The sequence below is a fragment of the Fundulus heteroclitus genome, unplaced genomic scaffold (assembly GCF_011125445.2).
Source record: "Fundulus heteroclitus isolate FHET01 unplaced genomic scaffold, MU-UCD_Fhet_4.1 scaffold_145, whole genome shotgun sequence".
NCBI classification, from domain to species: domain Eukaryota; kingdom Metazoa; phylum Chordata; class Actinopteri; order Cyprinodontiformes; family Fundulidae; genus Fundulus; species Fundulus heteroclitus.
The window spans coordinates 101,319-125,303 of record NW_023396557.1 but is presented as its reverse complement, the minus strand read 5'-3'; the positions used below and the strand labels follow the sequence as shown (position 1 = coordinate 125,303).

General features: G+C 42.7%; 1 protein-coding gene and 1 long non-coding RNA gene across 4 annotated transcripts in view; both read left to right on the top strand.

The window, feature by feature from the left end:
* LOC118558680 (butyrophilin-like protein 2) overlaps nt 1-23,985 on the top strand; it is a 55,997-nt gene that overhangs the window by 24,917 nt on the left and 7,095 nt on the right. For 2 of the 3 annotated variants that reach the window (XM_036129190.1, XM_036129189.1), the window contains 2 exons: nt 5,929-6,081; nt 6,709-6,777. In XM_036129190.1, the coding sequence (XP_035985083.1) occupies nt 5,929-6,081; nt 6,709-6,777 (222 nt within the window). The remainder of the gene's footprint in view (nt 1-5,928; nt 6,082-6,708; nt 6,778-23,985) is intronic. The other variant, XM_036129192.1, reaches the window with a different exon arrangement.
* LOC118558681 lies at nt 15,247-16,564 on the top strand. The gene is made up of 2 exons (XR_004928427.1): nt 15,247-15,731; nt 16,442-16,564. It is a non-coding gene; the product is annotated as an uncharacterized LOC118558681 (long non-coding RNA).

The window sequence follows — 23,985 nt, the reverse complement described above, 5'->3', positions numbered from 1 at the left end:
TGGTTCCTGCGCGCTCAAACAGAAGGCACGAATATCGCTACATAGTTTCACAGAGTTGAGCAGCAGCGCTGTCTTCTTCTGTCTTCTCGCGCCTCCCCTGTGACTCTTTGGCGCCAACAAGGGGAGGCGCGCCTCACCTATTGAAAACCCCTGGTCTAAGGCAATAACCTTACGGGAGGCTGGTGATGGAAGAAGTCTGATTCCCATGCGCTTAGCGAATCCCTCGCCCATAAACTCAGTGTCTGCCCCAGAGTCGACAAATGCAGACAGATAAAGTGACTTGATGTCAGATGTCAGAGATGGGAGATCAAAAGTCCGATGAGGCGTCAGAGGGAAATACAAAACGGGGTCGAGGCACAAATCCAGGTCAGTAACACGGTGGGGTTTAAGGACTTGACGAGGGCAGGCAGAGACGGTGGTCGAAAAGCAGGATCGGGTTCAATACACTAGTAAGCAAAAATCAGGCAAACAGGTCAGAAGGGATAGGCAAGCTCGGAGGTCAGAAAACAGAACTGGTCAGGATCAGGTCATATAATACAGGGAACGCTGGAATAGATCTTGCAAGAAGCTTGAAATAATCTGGCACTGATGTCTAGTCGATGAACAGGTTTTATACTAACAGGAGCAAGTGGATACAATGAGTGGTGATTGAGTAACATGGAGGAGCTGATCAGGTGTGTAGTGTGAGTAATCAGTATCAGTGCTGAGATCATAACACCCCTGAACATGAGAAGAACTTTGTTGTTCAAAGCTGTAGCGCACGTATTCCCTAGTTACTGGAGGAAAATAGAGAGTACCAATATGGCGGCTAGTGGCTTCACAGCGACGTGTACTACCAACGGCCAATCAGCAATTCAGTGAATAAATAGAGATCAGTGGAAGAACCCAGCTGCAGAACGTGACGTTGTTAATTGGTTACAGCTGCAGTTTGTGAGAAAGAGCCCGTGCGTAACTGTTTCAGCTCCATTGCACACGGTGAATACAAAACTAACACAGCTGGGCGAGAGACATACTGTATCTTGTTTAAACGGTAGAACTTTCTAGTTTTTAACAGTACCGACCTTTGGGGGGAGTTAAGCATGTCTGCACAGCAAAGCATTTTTCTGAGAAAAGGCAAATTTATTTGTATAGCACATTTCAGTACAGAGACAATGCAAAGTTCTTTACATGATTCAAATAGGGGGGGGGGGAACAGAATAAAAGCGAGTAGGAATAAAATGTAGAAACAAAATTGAACATGGGAGAATAGAAACTAAAAGCAAACATCAAACACAGTTGGACTACAAAGTTGAACTAATGATGTTTCAGTAAAACAGTTTAATTAGAGCAGTTGAAGGCAATCCTAAACAAATGTGTTTTTAATCTTGATTTAATGGAACTCAGGCTTTTCGCCCTTTTTCAGTTTTTTGGGAGTTTGAGAGAGTCATCTATGTTTGATAGATAGATAAATGGCATTTTGTGTGTTTAAAATTAAGTAAAACTGAAAGCATTTGAAAAAAATAGGGACTTGTTTTATAAACATTAAGGCCTCCTCCATGGAGGTATTTAGGAAAGAAAAAAACATGACCGTTTCTGACCTACTTTTAAAGCCTGATAAAATAGGTGTGGCTCTGCTTGGCCCGAGATTGGGCCAGATGGGTTTAAGAAGTTAAACTAAGTCGAACTTTATTAGTTCTAATCACTATTTAAACAGAATAAATCAACAATACTGTTGAGAGACCTTAAATTTTAAAATAGAATATTTATAGAATTTGATTTTACTAAATATTAAGCTTAGTAATAGACATTGATAGAAGTGGGGTTCCAGCACAAACAAATATCAATAAATTGCACACAAACTGTGGACTAGGTTTGTCAAATCTAGTGCATATGCACAGTGAGAATCATGACCAGACCACATTAGTAAGAACGCAAAGCAATGTTATTTGTAGATGAAGATGAAGACCATGTAGCTACAGCGCAGCTGCAACTCAGCGGAACACCTCTTAACGCAGACCAGGAGGTGGACATCCCTCTGGTGGAATAACACGTAGGAGGACTCCTGGATCTGTATGCCTGTAAAATGGTATTAATGCCCTGATGTGATAGAGACTTTGTTTCGCCACAGCCCTTTCTGCACTCACAATAGCAAATAAATAAGGCATCTGTTTTAAGGATCCCTGCCATCACACAAATGTACTGCCTCAACAGCCAAACAGGACACAGCGAACTAGGGACAGATATTTGTGGACCAGATTACAGGGCAAAGACCAGCGTATTAACAGGAAAGACAGAAAGTCTTTTAGGTAAAAAAAAAAGGCTGGGATAGGCCATAGAGTAAGCCCAGACTCAACAGAATTCCACCGCCAACAGATCTCAGTGACTGACCCACCCGTTTTGCGGAAGAAATTGCAAGGAGAAAAGCAGTTTTAACTGACACTTAAAATCATCAATTTCAACTAGCTCAAATGGTGGGGAACATAATCTTTCCAAAACCAATGGAACATCCCATGAAGGCACACGTGCAAGCCTTGGAGGCCTCAAAAGCAGAGAATCATTCAAAAAGCAATATACTAAAGAATGTGAACCCACTAACCGTCCATCCATAAAGTTGTGTCGGGCAGAGTGCAACAACATATAACTTGATAGTGGGGACAAAAAGACTTCTCTCCGGCAACCCTTGTAAATAGCTGAGGAGTATCGGCACAGGGCCGCGTTGCAGGTTCAACCTTCGATCCTGGCACCACCTGAAAAACAACTTCCATCTGTTGTCATACAGTGCCCTAGAGGAGGTGGCACGCACATTAAGGATATTTTTTTTATGTTTTTTGTAGAGATATAAGCATACTCCATCTTTAAAAATTGCTTATTTATCTACTTTTGGATAAGAATTATGCCAGAGATAATGGGAGTGCCACGTTGACACTAAAGGTCTTATCCGAGTTTAAAAGTCACCCAAGCTGTCTCTTAGTGTCTTTTTTTTGAAGACATTAACCCTTTTTAAAATCCCTAAGATTTTTTCAGCAAGCTAACCCCATGTACGGATCACTAATTTGTTACACATCGCTTATTACAGTTCTTTTTCCTTCCCATGGTTCTAATACATTTAGATTTCCTCACTTGTTTTCCTTCTCATAAGTGTAACTTAACGTAATGTATCATTGTCATCAAACACAGTTTCAAGTAGTTTGTTTTCTATAATGCTAATTGTTTCTGAAGTCATGAAAAATGTATTGAACAATGTTACTACGTGAGAGAGATAACACTTTGGTAGAGCAGCACAGAGTAACAATAACAGAGTGATACATAAAGATGTTATTAGTTCAGATAAATAACTTTCGCAGCAGATACCTTCAGCAGGTAAACATGCCCATAGCAACACACCTCAGCTCCCCGCAGCCCCACCACCGGTTGCCGGTTTCCCTGAATGAAAACGCCCTAAAACTGCATCTTTTAAATGAACTGCACCTGTCTGAATCACAATGAAAAGTATTACAGCTCTGTGCGTGAACATAGTCAAGAAATCTCGTCTACCACTAATTCCTTGTGTTCTCGAGGCGTGATTCAACACAGTAGGACCGAAATAAATAGCCACATAGACTGCGGCAAGGATTTTTGCTTTGGAGTGTAACTGAAAGGAGCGAGAGACAGTCTGTACGTGCCCTCTCCTCAGGTGTGTGGTAAGTCGGGAGCTTTACCATTTTTGTTTGGTTCCCCAACGGGTTGGACAGTCCTTTAAGCAAACACAAAGACAATAAGTTAGCCTTGTAACTTATTTCTAATGATACATTAATGCTGGTATACTGAAGTAATGCCTCAATTTATTTACTATATTACCGTGATCATTGAATGCTGCAGCAGTTTGAGGTCCTCTTGTGCTTTGCGCAGCTTCCATCGTCTCTGCCAGCTGTGCGCAAAGGCTCTGTTGATGGAGCGCCATACACCAAACACTCAGTGTTTGCCTTTCATTTTTTATTGGCATTGTTAACCGCCACGTTATGTCCGAAACAATTTAGCCATGGCCAGCCAAGAGTCCTAAAAGCACTTACAATATTGGCTCTGTTTCCTGTAGTGATGTAACATAATTTCTCCTCCGTGATCCCCCACTCTTTGGTGCACTCTCGGAGCTCCTTGGCAAGCACTGAAGCTGTGTGGTCATTAGGAACATATGTGGTTTCAAAGCATTTTGCTTTTAACTCCCAGTTTTCATTGACAAAATGAACCGTGACGTTCATATAAGGCACCATGTTAGACGTTGACCATATGTCTGTTGTCAGTTCAGCAAAGTAAGCTGGTTGTAGTTTCTTGCTAATATCTACACAGACTTTGTTGAAGAGATCTGGTATTGCTATTTTTGAAAAATATTTTCCTCCAGAAAGCACGTATTGCATGTTAAACATCCTTACTTCGAGAGATATTTAGACACAGCCAACATGCATCCATCTGAGGCTGTCCTTCTGATATTCAATCATTTTAGTAAAAGCACTTTAAATTTTCTGCTGGTAAAAAGCTTTTCCAGACCATGTTGCTGCAGCGTTCAAACCTCACATGGGGGATTTGTTTTTGGGAAGTGGTGGCCTAGTGGTTAGAGGAGTGCGCTTGCGCTCTGAGAAGGTTGCAAGTACCCGGTTCTATCCCCACAGCCTGCATTCTGGGTCCCTGAGCAAGGTCCTTAATCCCCGATTGCTCCCCAGGTGCCGCACAGTGGCAGCCCACTGCTTCCCAAGGGGATGGGTTAAGATGCAGAAGTGAATTTCTCAATTGTGAGATCAATAAAGTTAAATTATTATTATTATGTTGACAGCGTATTATACTCAGCCGGATGGTATACACATAATTGCTCAAGCAAGTTTGTGGTGTTTGAGTCTTTTAGTGACACTAAATATCTGTACAAGTGGCACACCGCCTTGGTTACATCCTGTGGTTTACTTCTCTCATCTGGTTTAATACCAAAATAATCCCAAAAAGGCAATTTTGTATTTCTCTTTGCAAATAGATTCTTCATTTTTTTAGACAATTGCGTTCTAAATTGGCAAATCTGCCTGTGCTTGGTTACCTTGCTCCGCTCACAAAGTCCTATGTCACCTGGACAAATATATTGTACATTGCCATTTGTTGGACTAATGAATATTGGTTGGAAAACTGTTACATATCGCCCAACCTTAGTATGTATTTAGCCCCTGAGTCATTTCTTTGTAGAACCACCTTTCACTGCAATCTCAGCTGCAAGTCTTCTTGGTTTGTGTCCAGCAGTTTTACAGATTTGGAGATTAGATGTAGACTCTCTGTTAGCATCCATTTTCAATCCTTGCCAAATGCTTCTCGGTAAGATTTTTATCAAGGTTTTGAAGACTTTGTTTGAGGTCTTCTTCAGGGGTGGCTAGGTGGGGGCCACTGATAATTTTCACGTAATACACATGATAACATGTTGAGGATGATGAGCAACAACTTTACTTGTAACTAAAGCCCTGAATGTGTTTGGACCGCCTGCGTGAGAGAACTCAGCCAGATACAGGAGACATCCAGGACACTGTCTTACATGAATGCTCATGTGAAAACTGCCAGTTGTACGCCATGATGCCCCCCTTGGTCTCACAATCCCAGCTCCAGGCTCTGAGAGCAGACATAGCCTGTGATCTCAGCAGATTGACTTGTATAATGTAAAAGACAAATTGATCTGTAATAGGGCCTTAATGGTTGTGTGTTAATTGTGGATCTATGACACAAAGGTGATCTACATTTTTTAGGGGTCACGTATGATGATTAATGCTGGCTGTGATTATAAGGCTGTCAACACGGATTCATTTCTTAAACATTTTCAAATGCTGGGGTTAGTCATGAATATTGGGAAAAATACTTTATATTGAACCATTCTCAGGGGATAAACTGGATGTTACTACACTATTTCATTGTGAGAGTAATATAATTCTCTTGTAATCCATATTTCAGGGGAAGAAAATGGTGCTACCAATGGGAATGGTTGGATCACATTTGCAAAATACTTTGGAATTGTCTTTGGATGTTTTATTGGAGGTTCTATTTTACTAGTTGTTTGGAAGTACCTCCAGACGTTTCATCCAAGGGGGAATCCAAAATATTCAGGTAAGCTTAAAAATTTAAAGCTGCCTATTTATGCATAATTAGATTTCAAAAGGTCAATAGGTCTCAAGAAAAAAAACTTCTTAAAATCAAGGTTTGGCTTTCGGCGCTGTTCTTTTTCTAATAAATAAGGGCTTCTTTATCCTGTATTGTTACACTTCGTGTTGCTGATTCGTGATCAAATCCTGTTTTTCTCTCATTTCAGCCTCAAAGTTTTAATAATGTATCAATTAAGATATTAAACCAAATTATGTCCTTCAGTACTCCTTGCCATTATTGCAGGAACGTGAAACAGAAAAAAAAATTGTCATTTATTAAGTTAATTTCAGTTTTATGTAATTATTATTTTGTCAGTTCATGGTTTAGCTGTTGAACAAATCCTTCTCAAATAGAAATTTTTAGCTTTATTCCTTCAACTGAATTCCTGGGTCGAAAGTCATTGGGCAACTTGTGGCAAACCTGTTTAGTACAGGTTTGCAGGTGGATTGATCCTGTTTATACTTTTAACTTTGCAACAAAACAAAATATTGCTTCACTAATCATAACATTCTATATTAGAGAGACTTAAATGATGTATCTCAGTAATACAAAGAACTTTACTTTAACCTAAATGTACTCTAATTTCTGCAGCTGGACAAGATGACACAACCAACAGCCCCTCAGCCCCACTACAAAACGGGGTACAAAATAACTCTTCAGGTAAGGCTAATATTTCAAGGTGAATATTTATGCATAGTTAGCTTTTTAAAGGTCAATAGGTCTAAAGAAAAAGTCTGCATTTGTTTTCTACACCTCAGTATGGGACATCATAAACAAATCTGCTTCTTGTACACAAAGTTTGGCTTTCAGCTCAGTTCTTTTTCTAATAAATAAGGGCTTCTTTATTCTGTAATGTTACCCTAATTATTGTTTAAATTAGTCAAATTTAATCTGATTTGTAATTCAAACCCTGTGTTCTCTCATTTCAGCCTCAAAGTTTTAGTAATGTATCAATTAATGTATCAATTTAAACTGCCACACTTTAAAAAATGTTATTTTATAAGTTAATTTTAGTTTGATGTCATTTTAGCTTTGTAAATTCCTTGATTAATTTACAAATTATTGATCTGTCTCTCTACTTCCACAATTTTCCAAAATTTTGGAAAAATTATTTGTGAGGAAATTGAAAACATTCATTAATAAACAAACTACTCTCTTAAAGTCAATATGGATTTCGAACACAAAGCTCTACACCAATGTCAATCCTCAATAGATAAAAAAAAATTGCAGTTGGTATATTTATTGATCTCAAAGAAGCATTTGACACAATATATCAAAAGATAAGATAAGAATTCTATTGTGTAACGTACAGGAAACTGGACCCAGAATTCAAACCAGACAGGTCAGTGACGGTTTGATCAAGTTTATTAAAGATAAGCCGACGCAGGCACTCGGGTCTCGCTGCTTGCTCTGGGACTGGGAACTTCCCTGCAGCAAAGACAACAGGTTAGTGATCAGCTGCTGGTAACGGGCAAGAGTGAGGGAGGCTGGATCACTAACCTGGTAGCGGGACTCCGAAGCTTGGGATCTAACTTCGTGCCGGGGTTTCAGGGCTGAAGCCGTAGAGCGACCACAGGTGGGCAGACCCGTTCAGGGGTATCCGGGTCCGATCACAGAGAGTCATTCAGCGGCAGTACAGAGAGGCAAATTTGAAAGGAGAGGTCCATGTCCGATAACAGGCAGGCTCAGAAGAATCACAGGGGTTACTCACAGAATCCGGTACTCACAGGCCGGAGTCAGGGCTCCAGGCAGACAGGTAGAATCAGAACAGGGAACAGGCAAGCTCGGTAATGGAAGGCAGTATATGAAAATACTCGTACTCGTGGCTTGAGACAATCTGGCACTGGCTTCTGATCTGCACAAAGATTATATCGAGGTGAAAACAGGTGGAACCGATGAGGACTAATTGCAGTCAGGGTGGAGAATAAGCAGGTGTGCTGATCAGAGGAAAAGATCAGAGCCAGAGCCAAGACTCGAGGTCCTGACTGGTTTGATTCTGGAGACATGAAATGTGGGGTGGATCTTCATTGAACGGGGTAGGCGGAGACGGACCACCACCAGGTTCACCACCTTGGAGAGGGGGAAGGGTCCAGTAAACCGAGGTGCCAGCTTTTTGCTCTCCCCCTTAAGGGGAAGGTCTTTGGTGGAGAGCCAGACCCTATCTCCCGGATGATAATGCGGGGCTGGGACCCGCCGGCGATTGGCAGCCCGGGGCCTGGGAGGAAGCTAGGATAGCTCTCCTAACTCTCCTCCAGGCGCGCTGGCACCTCAGGGCAGACAGACGGGCAGAAGGTACCCTAGACTCCCTCTCCTCGATGTAGAACACCGGTGGCTGGAACCCGTATACAATGTAGAAGGGAGAAAGGCCGGTGGAGCTGGAGGGTGTGGAGTTAATTGTACGCTCCACCCAGGGCAGATTTGGAGCCCACTTGGTGGGGTCAGAGTCACAAATGAGGCGAAGCTTAGCTTCAACCTCTTGATTGCTTAGCTTCAACCTCTTGATTGAGCCTCTCCGTCTGGCTGTTGGTTTGGGGGTGGAACCCAGAGGAGAGGCTGACAGAAATCCCCAGCATGGCACAGAACTCTTGCCTGTAACGGGCCCCAAACTGAGGGCCCCTGTCCGAGACAATGTCTGCAGGCAGGCCGTGTAGGCGAAACATCTCTCTGGCCAAGATGGAGCCCATCTCCTTAGCAGAGGGGAGTTTAGGTAGGGGTACTAAATGGACCATCGTACTAAACGGTCCACTATAGTGAGGATTACTGAGTTCCCCTCAGAGATGGGCAGGCCAGTAACAAAATCCATAGATAGACTGGACCATGGCCAGGAGGGTACAGGCAGGGGCCGGAGAAGGCCAGACGGGGGGCGTCGGGAGACCTTTGCCTGGCTGCAATGGGTACAGGCAGAAACAAACTCCTTGACATCTTTGGCCAAGTTGCGCCAATAGAACTGAGACCGGAGAGATTTTCCTCTCCGCCTCTCTGCCTGCTCGGACGCATTTTTCTCTGCTCCCTGCTTGCTTGCATTTTCCTGCCTTTTAATTTTTATCTCCTTTTTATCTCTTTGCCAAAACCACGGAAAGTTGGATTTAGTTATTTTTATTTATTTATTTTTGATTTTGCAAAGATGCCTACCTTCACCACAGTGGACCTTGACACGCTTCTACAGAAGATCGCTGTTATAGAACAGAAGATATGCCGACTCGAACTGAATTATGATGTAAACGGCGCGTATGGAAATGAAACAACTCTGCCTGCGACTCCAAACGGGGACCACCAACTCTCTGAACAAACAGATCCCTGAGGAAAATGAGAATCCCTGGACCACTCTGGGTGCAAGACCAAAGGATCAACGAACCCCACGCCTAGACAAAGAAAACTGGCCGAGACTACAGAGAGATGTCCCAGGACAAGTGAAACAACAGCGGGCTGTTCCCACAACAAATGATAGGAGTAAACCTGCTGGAAATGCTGGAATTCCTTTACGAAACAGATTCGTAAAGGAATTCCAAAAAAAGAAAACGCACCTTTAAGGACAATGCCACAGAAAATTTTATTCAAGCTTACTCTGCTACTTCAACCTTGGGCTGCAACTTGGTAGATGAGCTAGTAGATAACTTTCAATCTAAAGTCTCAGACATCATAGACTGCATTGCTCCAGTTAAAGTGAAAGTTGTTTCCGGGAAGAAAAAATCTCCTTGGAGAAATGCTCCAGCAGCTAGAAGTGAAAAAAGGGAGTGCCGGAAAGCTGAACGCAGGTGGAGAAAGAATAGACTCCAGGTTCACTATGACATCTATAAAGAGAGACTTTACAGATATAACTTACAACTGAAAAATGCAAGGGAATCTTTCTTCTCAGAGATCATCAAGAAAAACATTAATGATGCTCGTGTCTTATTTTCCACAGTCGACAGGCTAACAAATCCTCCTGTGTCCGTGGCTTCTGAACTCCACTCCACCAGGGCCTGCAATGAATTTGCTAACTTCTTTACTGAAAAAATCCTAAAAATTTGTACATCCACACCAGCTCCAGAACCAAAGCCGTATTCAGCTGGAACTTATCCTGACAAAATGTCCCAATTCAGCCAAATAAACCACAAAAGCTTAGAGCAGATCATTCAGCAGCCAAGTTCCTCTTCATGCTGCCTTGATGTTCTACCCACAGTTTTTCTTAAGAAAGTTTTACCTGTCATAGCGTCTGATTTGACTCAGATAATAAACACGTCCCTTCTGTCAGGTGTTTTCCCCCAGTCCCTAAAAACAGCAATTATCAAACCACTGCTGAAAAAGAAGAATTTAGACAAACTTCTACTCCACAACTACAGGCCCATCTCAAACCTCCCCTTTATCAGTAAGATTATTGAAAAAGCTGTATTTCAACAATTAAACACCTTCTTAACAACGACCAGCCGATTTGACGTTTTCCAGTCAGGCTTCCGTGCTCACCACAGTACAGAGACCGCCCTTATCAAGGTTTTTAATGACATCCATATAAATACAGATTGTGGAAGAACCACTGTGCTGGTTCTATTGGACCTCAGTGCAGCATTTGATACTGTCGATCACTCCATTCTGTTAGAACGTCTGGAAAACTGGGTCGGCCTCTCTGTTACAGCTCTCAACTGGTTTAAATCCTACTTAAAGGACAGGGAATTTTTTTGTATCAGTAGGTAACTTTACATCCCAGACGACAAGAATCACATGTGGGGTTCCCCAAGGGTTCATCCTGGGTCCCCTCCTTTTCAATATCTACATGCTCCCTCTTGCTCAGATAATTAAAAACAACAACATCAGCTACCATAACTATGCAGACGACACACAGCTCTACATCACCATGTCACCAGGTGACTATGGACCAGTTCAAGCACTGAGTAAATGCCAAGAAGAAATCAATACGTGGATGTGCCAAAATTTTCTTCAGTTGAATAAAAACAAAACAGAAGTAATAACATTTGGACCAATAGAGGAGAGATCAAAAGTTAGCACACAGCTTCAGTTGCTTCAGCTAAAAACCACTGATCAGGCCCGAAACCTGGGTGTAGTGATGGACTCAGACCTGAACCTCCAAAAGCACCTAAAGACAGTTACAAGGTCGGCTTTCTATCACCTGAAGAACATTTCTAGGATTAAAGGACTGATGTCTCAGCAGGATCTGGAAAAACTAATCCATGCATTTATTTTTAGTCGAATAGATTACTGCAACGGTGTTTTCACAGGTCTGCCTAAAAAGTGGATCAGACAGCTGCAGCTAGCTGATCCAGAACGCTGCTGCCCGCGTCCTCACTAAGACTAAGAAAGTAGAGCACATAACCCCAGTTCTAAAGTCATTACACTGGCTCCCTGTATCTCAGAGAATAGACTTTAAAATACTTCTGTTAGTCTATAAATCCCTAAATGGCTTAGCACCTAAATACATCACAGACTTGTTATCGGTGTATCAACCATCCAGACCACTAAGGGCTTCTGGCTCCAGCCTACTCTGCATACCTAGAACCAGAACTAAACAAGGAGAAGCATCATTTAGTTCCTATGCTCCGCTTATCTGGAACAAACTTCCAGAAAATTGTAAAGGTGCGGAAAGCATGAGTTCCTTTAAATAAAGATTAAAAACACATTTGTTTAGGATTGCCTTCAACTGTTCTAGTTAACTGAATCACCACTTTTTTGTTCTATTTTCTATCTACATTTTATTCCTACTTGCTTTTATTCTGTTTTAATTTGCTATATTTTAATCATGTAAAGCACTTTGCATTGTCCCTGTACTGAATTGTTCTATATAAATAAATTTGCCTTGCCTTACCTTGCCTAACGTTGTGGAGGGACTTGGTCATGCCAGGGTGGCAGTACAGACGGGAGTCGTGGCAGAATTCAAGAACCTTGCCCCTTAGGAGGTCCAGAACAAAAAGTTTGTCCTTAGGTCAGGCTGCAGGGATACTTGTCCCATCAAGAGAGCCCCTGACTTCTTGTTCTAACCCGAGCCGGGTCAGAGCACACCTTACTGTCTCGGGGCGGATGTATTCCTGTGTCTGCTCGGGGCCCTCCTCTTCTGTCTCAAAGGTTCGGGACAGGGCACCAAGTCTGATGTTCCTGGAACCAGGTCTGTAAGACAGCAAAAAAATTAAAACGACTAAAGAGGGCCCACCTGGCTTGACGGGGGTTGAGTCTCTTAACTGTCTTCAGGTATTCCAGGTTCCTATGGTCTGTCCACATGATGAAGGGGATCTTAGAACCCTTCATCCAGTGTCTCCACTCCTCCAGGACTAGCTTGACCGCCAGGAGCTCCTGGTTGCCGACATCATAGTTCCGCTCCACAGGGGAAAGCTTCCTGGAGAAGTAGGCACAGGGGTGAATTTGGCCATCTCCGGCCTTATGGCTGAGCACCGCCCTGACGCCGGAACTAGATGCGTCAACCTCAACACAAACTGCCTATCCGGGTTGGGGGAAATAAGGGCCGTGGCAGAGGTGAAAAGGGTCTTAAGGCGATTGAAAGCCCTGTCCGCCTGGTCATTCCATGTGAACCGTACTTTTACCGAGGTCAGGGCATGAAGCGGGGCGGCGACTTGGTTGTAATTATGGATGAACCGTCGATAAAAGTTAGCGAAACCCAGGACAAGCTGTTTCCGGTCAGTGGGAATGGGCCATTCAGTGAATGCTCAGACCTTTGCTGGATCCATGGACATCTGACCAGGAGACAGGATGAACCCATTCAGAGGTTATCTCAATATATGAGAATGTCGTCAAGGTAAAAAAAAAAAAAAAAAAACTAACTGCCCAATCATATCTCTGAGAACCTCATTAACAAGGTTTTGGAAAACAGCCGGGGCATTGGTGAGCCCAGACGGCATAACCAAATACTCGTAATGGCCCGTGGGGGTATTGAAGGCAGTTTTCCATTCATCCCCCTCCTTAATCCGGACCAAATGGTAGGCATTTCGTAAGTCCAACTTTGTAAAGATTTTTGCCCCCTGGATCTGATCAAACACTGTGTTCATTAAGGGGATTGGGTATCGGTTCTTTACCGAAATGTCATTGAGTCCCCGGTAATCAATACAGGGATGGAGGGAGCAGTCCTTCTTACCCACCAAAAAGAAACCTGCACCTGCAAGGGAGGAAGAAGGACGGATTATGCCTGCTCTAAGGGAGTCATCAATGTACCTCTGCATCACCTCAGACTTAGAGGCAGACAACAAGTAGAGGCGTCCTCTAGGGGGAGTAGTACCTGGTAACAGATCAATGCAGCAGTCATAAGGACGATGAGGTGGCAGAGTTGTGGCCTTGGCCTTATTAAAAACCTCCCTCAGGTCGTGGTACTCGGAGGGAACCTTGGAAAGATCTGGTTAGGTCTCCTCCGCGTTATCCTCGGGTGTCTGTAGGGGTTGGGCCGACCGTAAATAGGACACAGAACAGGAGGGAGCCCACCCCGTAACTTCCACCTTCCGCCAATCAATGAGGGCATTGTGTCTCCTGAGCCAAGTAGCCCCAAGAACAACTGGAACCTGAGGAGAGTGAATAATCATAAAGATGAGTTTCTCCCTGTGATTACCTCTAATAAGCAGCTTGATGTTTAGTCTCCTGACCAGTCCCTTGTCCAAAAACTCAGTGTCGGCCCCAGAATCAATAAAAACAGAAAGGTTATGGGACTTGGCAGAAACCATCATAACAGCGGGTAAAAGGAGGTCTGGGGAGAGGGAGAGCTTAGTGCGGCTCAATAGGGCTCTCCCGCTCCCTACTGAGCCTGTCCTATTACTGGGCAGGCGCTAGCACGATGTTCCGGTCCTGCACAGTAAAGACACAGATTAAGTTGTTGTCTACGCTCCTCCGCGGTCAGGTTGGCCCTCTCTAATTGCATAGGTTTGGGATCGGTTGAAATGCGGGGAGGCGAGAGCGCAGCCGGGGTAGGTAACAGCGCAGCTGGGTTATCTGAGAGCAGTCTGGGGAGAAACTGGGCTCCCGCACGCCGCTCCCTAGGTCTCTCCATGAGACAAAGGTCTATCCGGGTGGCCAATTCCTCCAGTTGTTTTAATGTCTTTAGAAAATTCCGTATGGCCATCTTATCCTTAATTCTTTCATTAAGGCCAGAAATGAAAACGTCCATCAGGGCGGGTTCATTCCAGGGACTTTCTGCAGCCAACAGATGGAAATTGATAATGTACTGAGAGACTGACTTATCACCCTGCCTGAGGGCTAAAAGCCCCCTAGAGGACTCCCGGCAGGGTAATACGGTGCTGAAAACTCTGGTCAACTCACGAGAGAAGGCATAATACGAGTGGCAGATAGGGGAATTGTTCTGCCACTCAGAAGCTGCCCACAATTTAGCCTTGCCTGCCAACAGAGAAATAACAAAAGCCACTTTGGAACGATCAGTGGGGTAAGCAGATGGTTGTAGCTCTAACTGGATCTCACACTGTGTGAGAAACACCTGGCACTGATCGGGATTGCCGCTGCAGTGCTCGGGCGGAGAAAGGCGCAGTTCGGGATCGTCACATTTTATCCCGCAATGGGGAAAATCGGGTGCTATGGTGGCAAACACACGGATGGTTACACACAACATAACTATTAGTGATGAGGAAAAAGAAAAAATAATTTAAGCTGCTAACAGCATTGGCGGCACTCGCAGCTCACCGGCGCTCAGCCAATTTCGCCACCACGGAAGCGTGACCTCCATACCAACCTCAAGATAAGCGCTCAATTCCACCTATCACCACCATTGCAAAGTCATAACCAGTGATGGGTAGATGAGGTGTCATGAAGCATTTCGACACATTGCCAAACTGTATTGAAACTGTGTCAATACTGTGTCACTGAATACGGATTCTGCTGGAACTTAAAAATCCCTATAGGCAATCTAGTTGATAGACTCAACTGACATGGATTTGATGACCTAGTATCAGAATAATATAATTTAGCTGTTGCTTCTAGAAAATGGATAGGCAAGAAGACTTTTGTCAGTGACTGTGTATGATTTGCTTTGTGAGAAAATCTAGATTACTCTTTTGTAACACTCAACACTTGCCTTGTTTAAATACTTCAATTGTATTTATATAGCGCCAATTCATGAAACATGTCATCTCAAGGCACTTTACAAAGTTAAATTCAATTATATTATACAGATTGGTCAAAAATGTCCTATCCACCTTATTTTTGACGGAAACATGGAGGCAGCGAGTTGCCGTTTGTTTGGGCGAGACTTCCGGCGCGTCACTTCCTGTTACTGGGTAGCTTGCTGAAAAGCGGCTCATGCAGCTACTTCGTCTCAAATTACTCGGCATTATGACTTCGAGGAAGACCGGGATCATTTGTCCGGTTAGAGGCTGTCATAATAATGGGTGTAAAAGAAAGGTTTACGTGGAGCAGAAGTGTTTTAATCATCGACCGGGAACAACAGCTGCGGAGACGAGGCGCCCTACTTCCTTCACCCCCAGCCGAAGAATGAGGAATCCCTTCGCCTGTGGTTAAAAGCTTTAAATATGAAGAAACCACCGAAGCGACCGTATGTATGTTCTTTTCATTTTGTGGACAAAAGACCGACAGAAGACCACACGATGCCAGAAAAGTGCCTGGGCTACAAAGTTCCGTTAAAAACAAAGTCAAGGAGACGTCAAGAGGAGGGGAGACAGGTAAGCTAATGGATGTTTACGTTAGCTAACTAACTAACTCCTTAGTTTGTGCCGCTCCTGATAAAACATATGCTTTCAAATGAAGACAGCCGTCTTTAGCTTTGTTCTCTCTGTAAATTATTTTCTGGACATGTTTCATCCCTGCTAGTAGGTCTATGGAGTTCTGTTTGTAAAGTTATACTATGACATAAAAGTTAGGGTTCACTATTCATGTTTTTGTTATTCATAAATCTATAAACAAGTCACAGTTCCAAGTTAAATATTTAAATAACAAGCTTAATATTTAGCCCCAAAGTAAATGTTTAGTTTGTGAACCAAACATTTAATTTGGAGTTAAATATTTAATTTGTAATATGTAGATTACAAACTAAACAGTTAGCTGTGTAATTGAATATTTAGTTTGGAACTGTGACCTTTACAAATGTATAACATGGTGAAAATCTGACTTTAAAAATGAAAATCCATTTTTTCCTCTTATGATCTCAAAGAACCCAAAATATTGCAGTTAGAATTTAACTGTGTAACCTTACAAATGACATCCCAGGTAATAACTCCAGGTGTTTGTAAAAACCGGAAGGAATGTGTGATATGAATATTTGAATGTGTAATGATACAGGTGTTATTAGCTCTATTAGCTTGGTGTTTACATAGTTTTAAGTAGTCTTGACATGTTTTATGCTGTCTGCTAAACTGATTGTGGTTTTGTGCAGGCTTGTGTTTGACAGATGACAGCCGCTGTGATGCAGAGGCTGACCGGACCGCTCCATAATCAGAGTCACCTATGAATAAAGATGCTGACACTACAGCCATCAATGATCACACCTAGGAGAAAAGAAGAAGAATGCATGTGGCTGGGAAAACACCTGGAGTATCTTCGTCCTGGCGATGAAGTGATGGCAGAGAGAGGCTTTACCATCAGAGATCTGCTGTTTTGAGAGGGGATTTAACCTTGTTCTACCAGCATTCACCCATAAAAGGAGAGCAGTCCTCTGATGAGGATGTAACTGCCACAAAGAGGATTGCAAATGTCCACATACATGTGGAAAGAGTTATCAGGAGGCTCAAAGTTTTCACAGTAATCTCCCAGACTGTACCATGGTTTATAAAATAGACCAAATCTTTAGAATCTGTGCAGTTACTTTTCATTTTCAATAACTTTAAGTATTGTATATCCTTATTTCCAGACTATTTAAATGTTAAACAAAAATTGTGCCCAACTAAAATGTGTATAATAAATTTTGCAATCCATTTCAGTTTCTTATGTAATTTGCATTTATTCATATTTTGATCAAGTGGATGTTGACTTAGCACATGTAAATAACTAAATTGTATGTTATGTACATTTCACATATATAGTATATTTGTAGGCCATTTAATTCTTTGTGGTGCAGGAAACATCCATCATTCAGCCTTTTGGGGACGGCGCTGCTCATCTGTGCAGGACAATCCAGTGAGACCTTTGGCCACGGAAAACTGCACCTTTTAACAAAGTTAAAGAAACGGTTACTTTTTATATTACAGTCCTTGGTGTCATATTTATATAAAAATATGGATAGTTTATAGTGACAACTTAAACTAACCATTTACATTTTAAATTTCAAGCCAAAACATGAAGTGGGCCGAATGTTTTGATATCCTCTTATAACATCAGTTAAATCCCAAACATTACAATATTAACTGAGCAGCAATCTAATCACAACGAGGCAACAGCCAGGATGTTTTGAATCAGACGATTCATAGCCTACCTTCCATAAGTCGCCGCTGCCTGACTGAAGAACTTCTCCTCGAGCTGCAGCATCAGAGCTCCGGTCGTCTCGGTAGAGCCGGTTAATGTAGTCAGGATCCAGCAGAGTGAACGTTGGACTTGCTTTGGCTTTAACGGCCATAAGCCTCCATGAATACCAGGTTATCCTTGTTAATATTTATTAACACCGATCCAACTTTTCCACTGCGGAGGTTCGCTTCGGTAAAGTCGCATGCAGAGCCGTCCGCACAAAGTGACACAAACCGGTTAAAATGTCCTCGTTTGTTAAACAAGTCCACTTCTTCATGTCATCCTCTCAGTCAGTAATAGTTTGAGGCTGTGGCGCTGACCTGCCACTTCCATCGCTCTGCAGTTTTTGACAATATTGCCGCGACTGTTTATCATTTCAGTCAAGCTAATGTTATTTGGCCGAGGGAAGCGCTGAAACGGAAGTGCGGCACACACAAACGGAAGTTGGACCCTTAGTTACTTCCGTTCGAAAATAAGGTGGATATAAGGGAACCAGTTGATTACTTCAAAGTCCTGACAAGCAGCATTCACTCCTGGAGAAGCGTAGAGCTACAGGGAGAGTCGTCTGCATTGTCCATGGCTTTGCAGCAATCCCTCATACTGAGCAAACATGGAGCGACAGCGTAAAGAAAAACTCCCCATTAACGGGAAGGAAAACCTCCAGCAGAACCGGGCTCAGTATAAACGGTCATCTGCCTCGACCGACTGGGGGTTACAGAAGACAGAGCAGGGACACAACAAGACAGACAAAAAAGCACAGAAGCACACATTGATCCAGTAATCTGTTCTACATTAGATGGTGATAGCGGGTGATCTGTCTTCCCTGGATGATGTCACAGTTAACAGAATGTCAGACCAGGTGTACCTACTATGAAGAAAAAAGAGAGAGAGCAAAAAGTTAAAAGCTGAAATGACAACAGTCATTTCAATGCAAAACTAGAGAACAGCATAGTGGAGAACAGTAGAAATCAGTAGAGTGAGAAAAATAGGCCCTGATGTCCTCCAGTAGCCTAAGCATATAGTAGCATAACTATAGAGGTAGCTCAGGGTAACATGGACCACTCTAACTATAAGCTTTGTCAAAAAGGAAAGTTTTAATATTAGTCTTAAAAGTAGACAGGGTGTCTGCCTCATAGACCAAACTGGGAGTTGGTTCCACATGAGAGGAGCCTGATAGCTGAAGGATATGCCTCCCATTCTACTTTTAGAGACTCTAGGAACCACCAGCAGACCTGCAGCCTGAGAGCGCAGTGCTCTGTTAGGAACATGCCCCATATGTTCAGAGCTCTGATATATGATGGAGCTTGATTATTAAGGGCTTTTATACGTTAGAAGAAGAATTTTAAATTATATTCTTGATTTAACAGGAAGCCAATGAAGGGAAGCTAAAATTGGAGAATTATGATCCCTCTTGTTGATTTCCATCAGAACTCTTGCTGCAGCATTTTGGATCAGCTGAAGACTTTGAACTGCATTTTGTGGACTTCCTGATAGTAAAGAATTACAATAGTCCAGCCTTGAAGTAACAAATGCATGGACTAGTTTTTCAGCGTCACCCCTCGACAGAATGTTTCTAATTTTGGCCATATTCTTGAAGGGAAAAAAGGAAACTCTGGAAACCTGTTTAATATGAGATTTAAATGGCACGTCTTGGTCGAAAATAACACAAGATTTTTTACTTTATTACCACAGGCCAAGATAATGTCATCCAGATTAAGTGATTGAATAAGAAGTTTATTTTTTGAGTACTCTGGTCCAAAGATTACAACTTCTGTCTTGTCAGAATTTAAGTGCAGGTAATTTAAAGTCATCCAGCTTTTGATGTCATCAAGACATGACTGCAGTTAAAGTAATTGATTGGATTCATCAGCATAACAGTGGAAATGAATCCCATGCTGTCTGATAATTTTGCCAATCGGAAGCATATATAGTAAAGAGAATTAGACTGAACCCTGTGGTACTCCACAGGTGACCCTAGAGTTTGAGGAAGATTTATTATTAACATGAACAAACTGGAATCTGTCTGACAGAAAAGATTTAAACCAGCCTAATGTTTTCCCCTTAATTCCTACAGTATGCTTAAGTCTTGGTAGGAGAATATTGTGATCAACTGTGTCAAATGCAGCACTGAGATCTAACAGGACAAGTATAGACACAAGTCCATTATCTGAGGCCATGAGAATATCATTGGTGACCTTCACCAGAGATGTTTCAGTGCTATGATGAGCTCTGAAGCCTGACCGAGACTCCTCAAGTAGGTCATTACTCTGTAAATGTTCACAAAGTTGATTAGCAACTACTTTCTCAAGAATTTTAGATAAGAAAAGAAGATTAGAAATAGGTCTTTAATTTACTAACTCCTCTTGATCAAGAGATGGTTTCTTAAGTAAAGGTTTAATAACATCTACATTAAAAGCCTGTGGTACATATCCATTCACCAAGGATGGATTAATCATGTCTAAAATAGTGCCACTGATCAGGGGGAATATCTCTTTAAACAACTTGGTTGGGATTGAGTCTAACATACAGGTAGAAGGTTTAGATGAAGCTAGAATTTTAGATAGCTCAGAAAGCTCTACTGCTTCTAAACAGTTCAGACACTGTGCAGGTTCTAAAGATTCCTCCAACGCTGCCTCACTTACTAAGGACGAGGTAATCATGTTTGGGAGGATGCTAATTATTTTATTTTTAATGGAATCAATTTTACTTATGAAGAATCCCATAAAATCATTACTGCTAAGAGCTAAGGGGATGGATGGATCAACGAAGCTATGACTCTGTAAGTTTGGTAACTGTACTGAAGAGAAATCTAGGATTATTTTTGTTCTCCTCAATTAATGATGAAAAATATGCTGCTCTAACGTTGTGAAGGGTCATGTTATACAACAATAGACTGTCCCCCCAGATTAGGTAGGATTCCTCTTGATGTGTACAGCACCATTTTCTCTCCAATTTCCTAACATTGTGCTTCAAGGAACGCAGCTCTGGATTAAACCAAGGTACCAGCTTCTTGTGAATAATCACCTTCAGTTAGATTAAACTCAAATGTTATTAAAAATGATCAGATAGGACGGGGTTGTGAGGAAATACTGGTAATTCTTCACAATCAAGGCCATATGTCAGCACAAGGTCTAAAGTATGGAGCCAAGAGTGTGTAGGTTTATGCACATTTTGAGCAACACCAATTGAATCTAGGATAGTTTTAAAGGCTACGCTAAGGTTATCATATTCTGTGTCAACATGAATGTTGAAATCCCCCACTATAATAACCTTGTTTATCACCAAATCAGATAAGAAGTCTGACAACTGATCCAAAAACTGAGAGTAAGGGTCTGGTGGACGATACATAACAACAAACAGAAGAGGTTTTATTGCTTTGCAATTTGGATGAGGGAAACTGAGGGTTAAATGTTCAAAATAACTGTAGTTATTAATTGGCCTCGTATTAATTAATAAATCAGACTGAAAGATGGTTGCCACTCCTCCTCCTCTTCCCACAGATCTGGGAATGTGGAAATTTGAATAATTGGAGGGAGTTGACTCATTTATACTAACATAGTCCTCTTGTAGGCAGTTTTCTGTGAGACAAAATAAATCAATCTGTTTATCAGAAATCAATTCATTATCTAACAAAGTCTTTGGAGGGAGAGACCTTATATTTAATAGACCACATTTAATTGTTTTATTTTTTTGGTTCAAGGTGAGCCGTATTTATTTATATTAGATTTTTATGATTTGTTCCTTTTAGATAAGTTTTTGATCTGTTAAGTTTTGCCCGTGGGAAAGACACCGTCTCAATGGGGTAATGGGTGGGTAACAGTACAGAAGCTGCAGAGAGGTGTGTTAAACTATGGCTCTACTTCCTGGTCTGGACCCTGGGTTGTCAGCATTTAGGAGAACTAATAAATCCAGCCAGATTCCTAGAAAGAAGAGCTGCACCATCCAAAGTGGGATGAATGCTGTCTCTCCGGATCAGACCAGGTTTTCCCTGGAAAGTTTCACCAGTTATCAATGTAGCCCACGTCGTTTTCAGGACACCACCTAGACAACCAGCGGATGAATTATGACATGCAGCTAAACATGTCATCACTGGTGAGATCAGGCAGGGGACCAGGGAAAATTACGGAGTCCGACATTGTTTTAGCAAACTTACACACCGAAGCAACACCAACTTTAGTGACCTCCGATCGGCTTGACCGGGTGTCATTACCGCCAGTGTGAATAACAATCTTACTGTATTTATGCTTATCCTTAGCCAGCAGTTTCAGGTAAGATTCAATGTCACCCGTTCTGGCCCCTGACAGGCATTTAACTATGGTCCCTGGTGTCACTAGCGCCACGTTTCTTACTATAGAGCTCCCAATAATCAGGGTCGGCTTCTCAGCAGGTGTGTCTGGAGGATCGCTACATAAAGTAACTCTATGTGGCTCCGCGCTACCAAAGGGGCGGCTGTCAGCTGGTTTTTTCCATAGCACGGAGCTGGGTCTCCAATAGGGGGTTTTCACTGACGTCACTGGCCAACTTCCGGTCCGCCATATTGGGTGGCACACTTCCTTATCTCTAGTTGTCGTACACGTATTTTCGTATCGCGAATGGATAAGTACGTCAGCACGCTAGAGCGACCAGATAAGGACGTAAATCTGAGGAAATCTTCCGTGATCGACCATATGGACCCCTATGCCCTCCACGGTGCCTTGTTTAGCAGTAATCCAGATGATTGGCCAAATGTAGAGCACGGCGACATAGTGCATTACCTTGTGTTCGGTGAAAACCCTCTGCACACTCTTGAGGAAATGAGAGCTTACAAGGATCTAGAGGCTCACAACCAGTTCACATCTGGTTGGGTACGAGATGTCGAAGTTATGTACATCAAGGAAATCGCCATCATACGTGGACGGGTGAGTTTTAATAAGATGGTAAAAATGTAAACAATCCGACGCAAATGCGTCGCATGCTTCTGCGGTGGCTGACGGCCGGCGGTGCGCGAAGGCGCTTGGCTGCAGGGCCGATTGACGCTGCTCGCGGCTTTAATTATTTAAGCAGAACAATGACCAGTGCAAAATTAAGTTGTATTTACCGTATTGGCGCCGGTAGGAGCTGCAGATCATAAAGCCAGCAAACAGTGGGAACACAGTAACTCGTTCAAAGGTAAGCTGTGCTCAGACGGGCTCTGGCACATGCTAACCATTAGTGCTAACAACCACTCACGCATGTAATGTACTTTTAACTAGCTGCTATGTGTTTCAAAGGTTTAGAACACACTCTCATTGACATCGGGATACTGTGGAAAGTTATGTTCGGTCGACTTACAGCCGCGATCCAAGCGAGCCGACGACTCTTTGTTATCTCTGACACTTGTTCTCCGTGGTTGCGCCTCCAGGCAGGAAAGCGGTGGAAAATTAATCCGTTTCTATGTTTTTCCCATGGCGATCATGTGTTGCGCTGTTACAGCCCACAATACAGCAACGGTTTACCATGGTTGAAATCAAGTTAAGGTGAAATTAATCAAATTAAAACACGGCTGAGAGAGGGAGTACAGGACGCGGTAGTCATAGGCGGTAGTCATAGGCAGTAGTCTGAGTAGCGGCGGCGGAGGCAGTCAACATGACGCCCAAGCCCTATTATTAATATATTCTTACATGTTTTAAATACTTAACAGTTAATTACCTGTGACAAAGTGAGCACCGCAGACTCTGGTGTATTCCAGCTTAACACCGTCCAAATCGGACCTGGACATCCGTGTCAGCCATAGGTGACGGCGTTGTTCAGAGAGCTGTTTTGTTTTTTCACACTGATTCACGATTACGGCTGGTAGGCGATAGAAAGAGCGTTGTTCTCCACCTCCACGGGCCGTGCAACCAACCATTAAACACGTTTTCCCCATTGTTCACTTCCAATACTGCCTAAGGCATCATACAATGCAGTTCAACGGTGCGAAACGACTGACACCCAATATGGCGGACGCGCTGAGTAGTCACGTGAGCGTGACGTCACCTGAAAACCCCCTATTCCGACACCCTCGCCTCCAAAGCTACAAAAACACTACATTTATTACAAGTACCATTATCACTAAAGGAGGCAGAAGAATAACTTAACATCTGACACAGAGAGCAGGAGATAAGGGGAGACTTAGAGACGGAGAAGCGGAGGAGAGAGTAAGGGGGGAAGCCATCGTGGAGCTAAAGCCAGGCTAGGCTAATGCTAGGCTAGTGCCCTTTTACCACGCCAAAAAAGCAAACCGTGTGAAACACGAGGAGTTCCCAAGCGCGATGTGCAGCTACACAGAATGTTTTAAAAGTGCTTATGTGTTAGAAACAGATGTTACAGCAAAGAGATTAAAGATAAAAGCAAGAGAGTCTGGAGCAACAGACCGCAGTTCACACCGTGAAAAGAGGAAATGACAATACACCTTACTGCAAACAGGAGAATGAATAGAGTAGTTTCTGTGAAATTCAAATATTTATAAAAATTCAACTATTG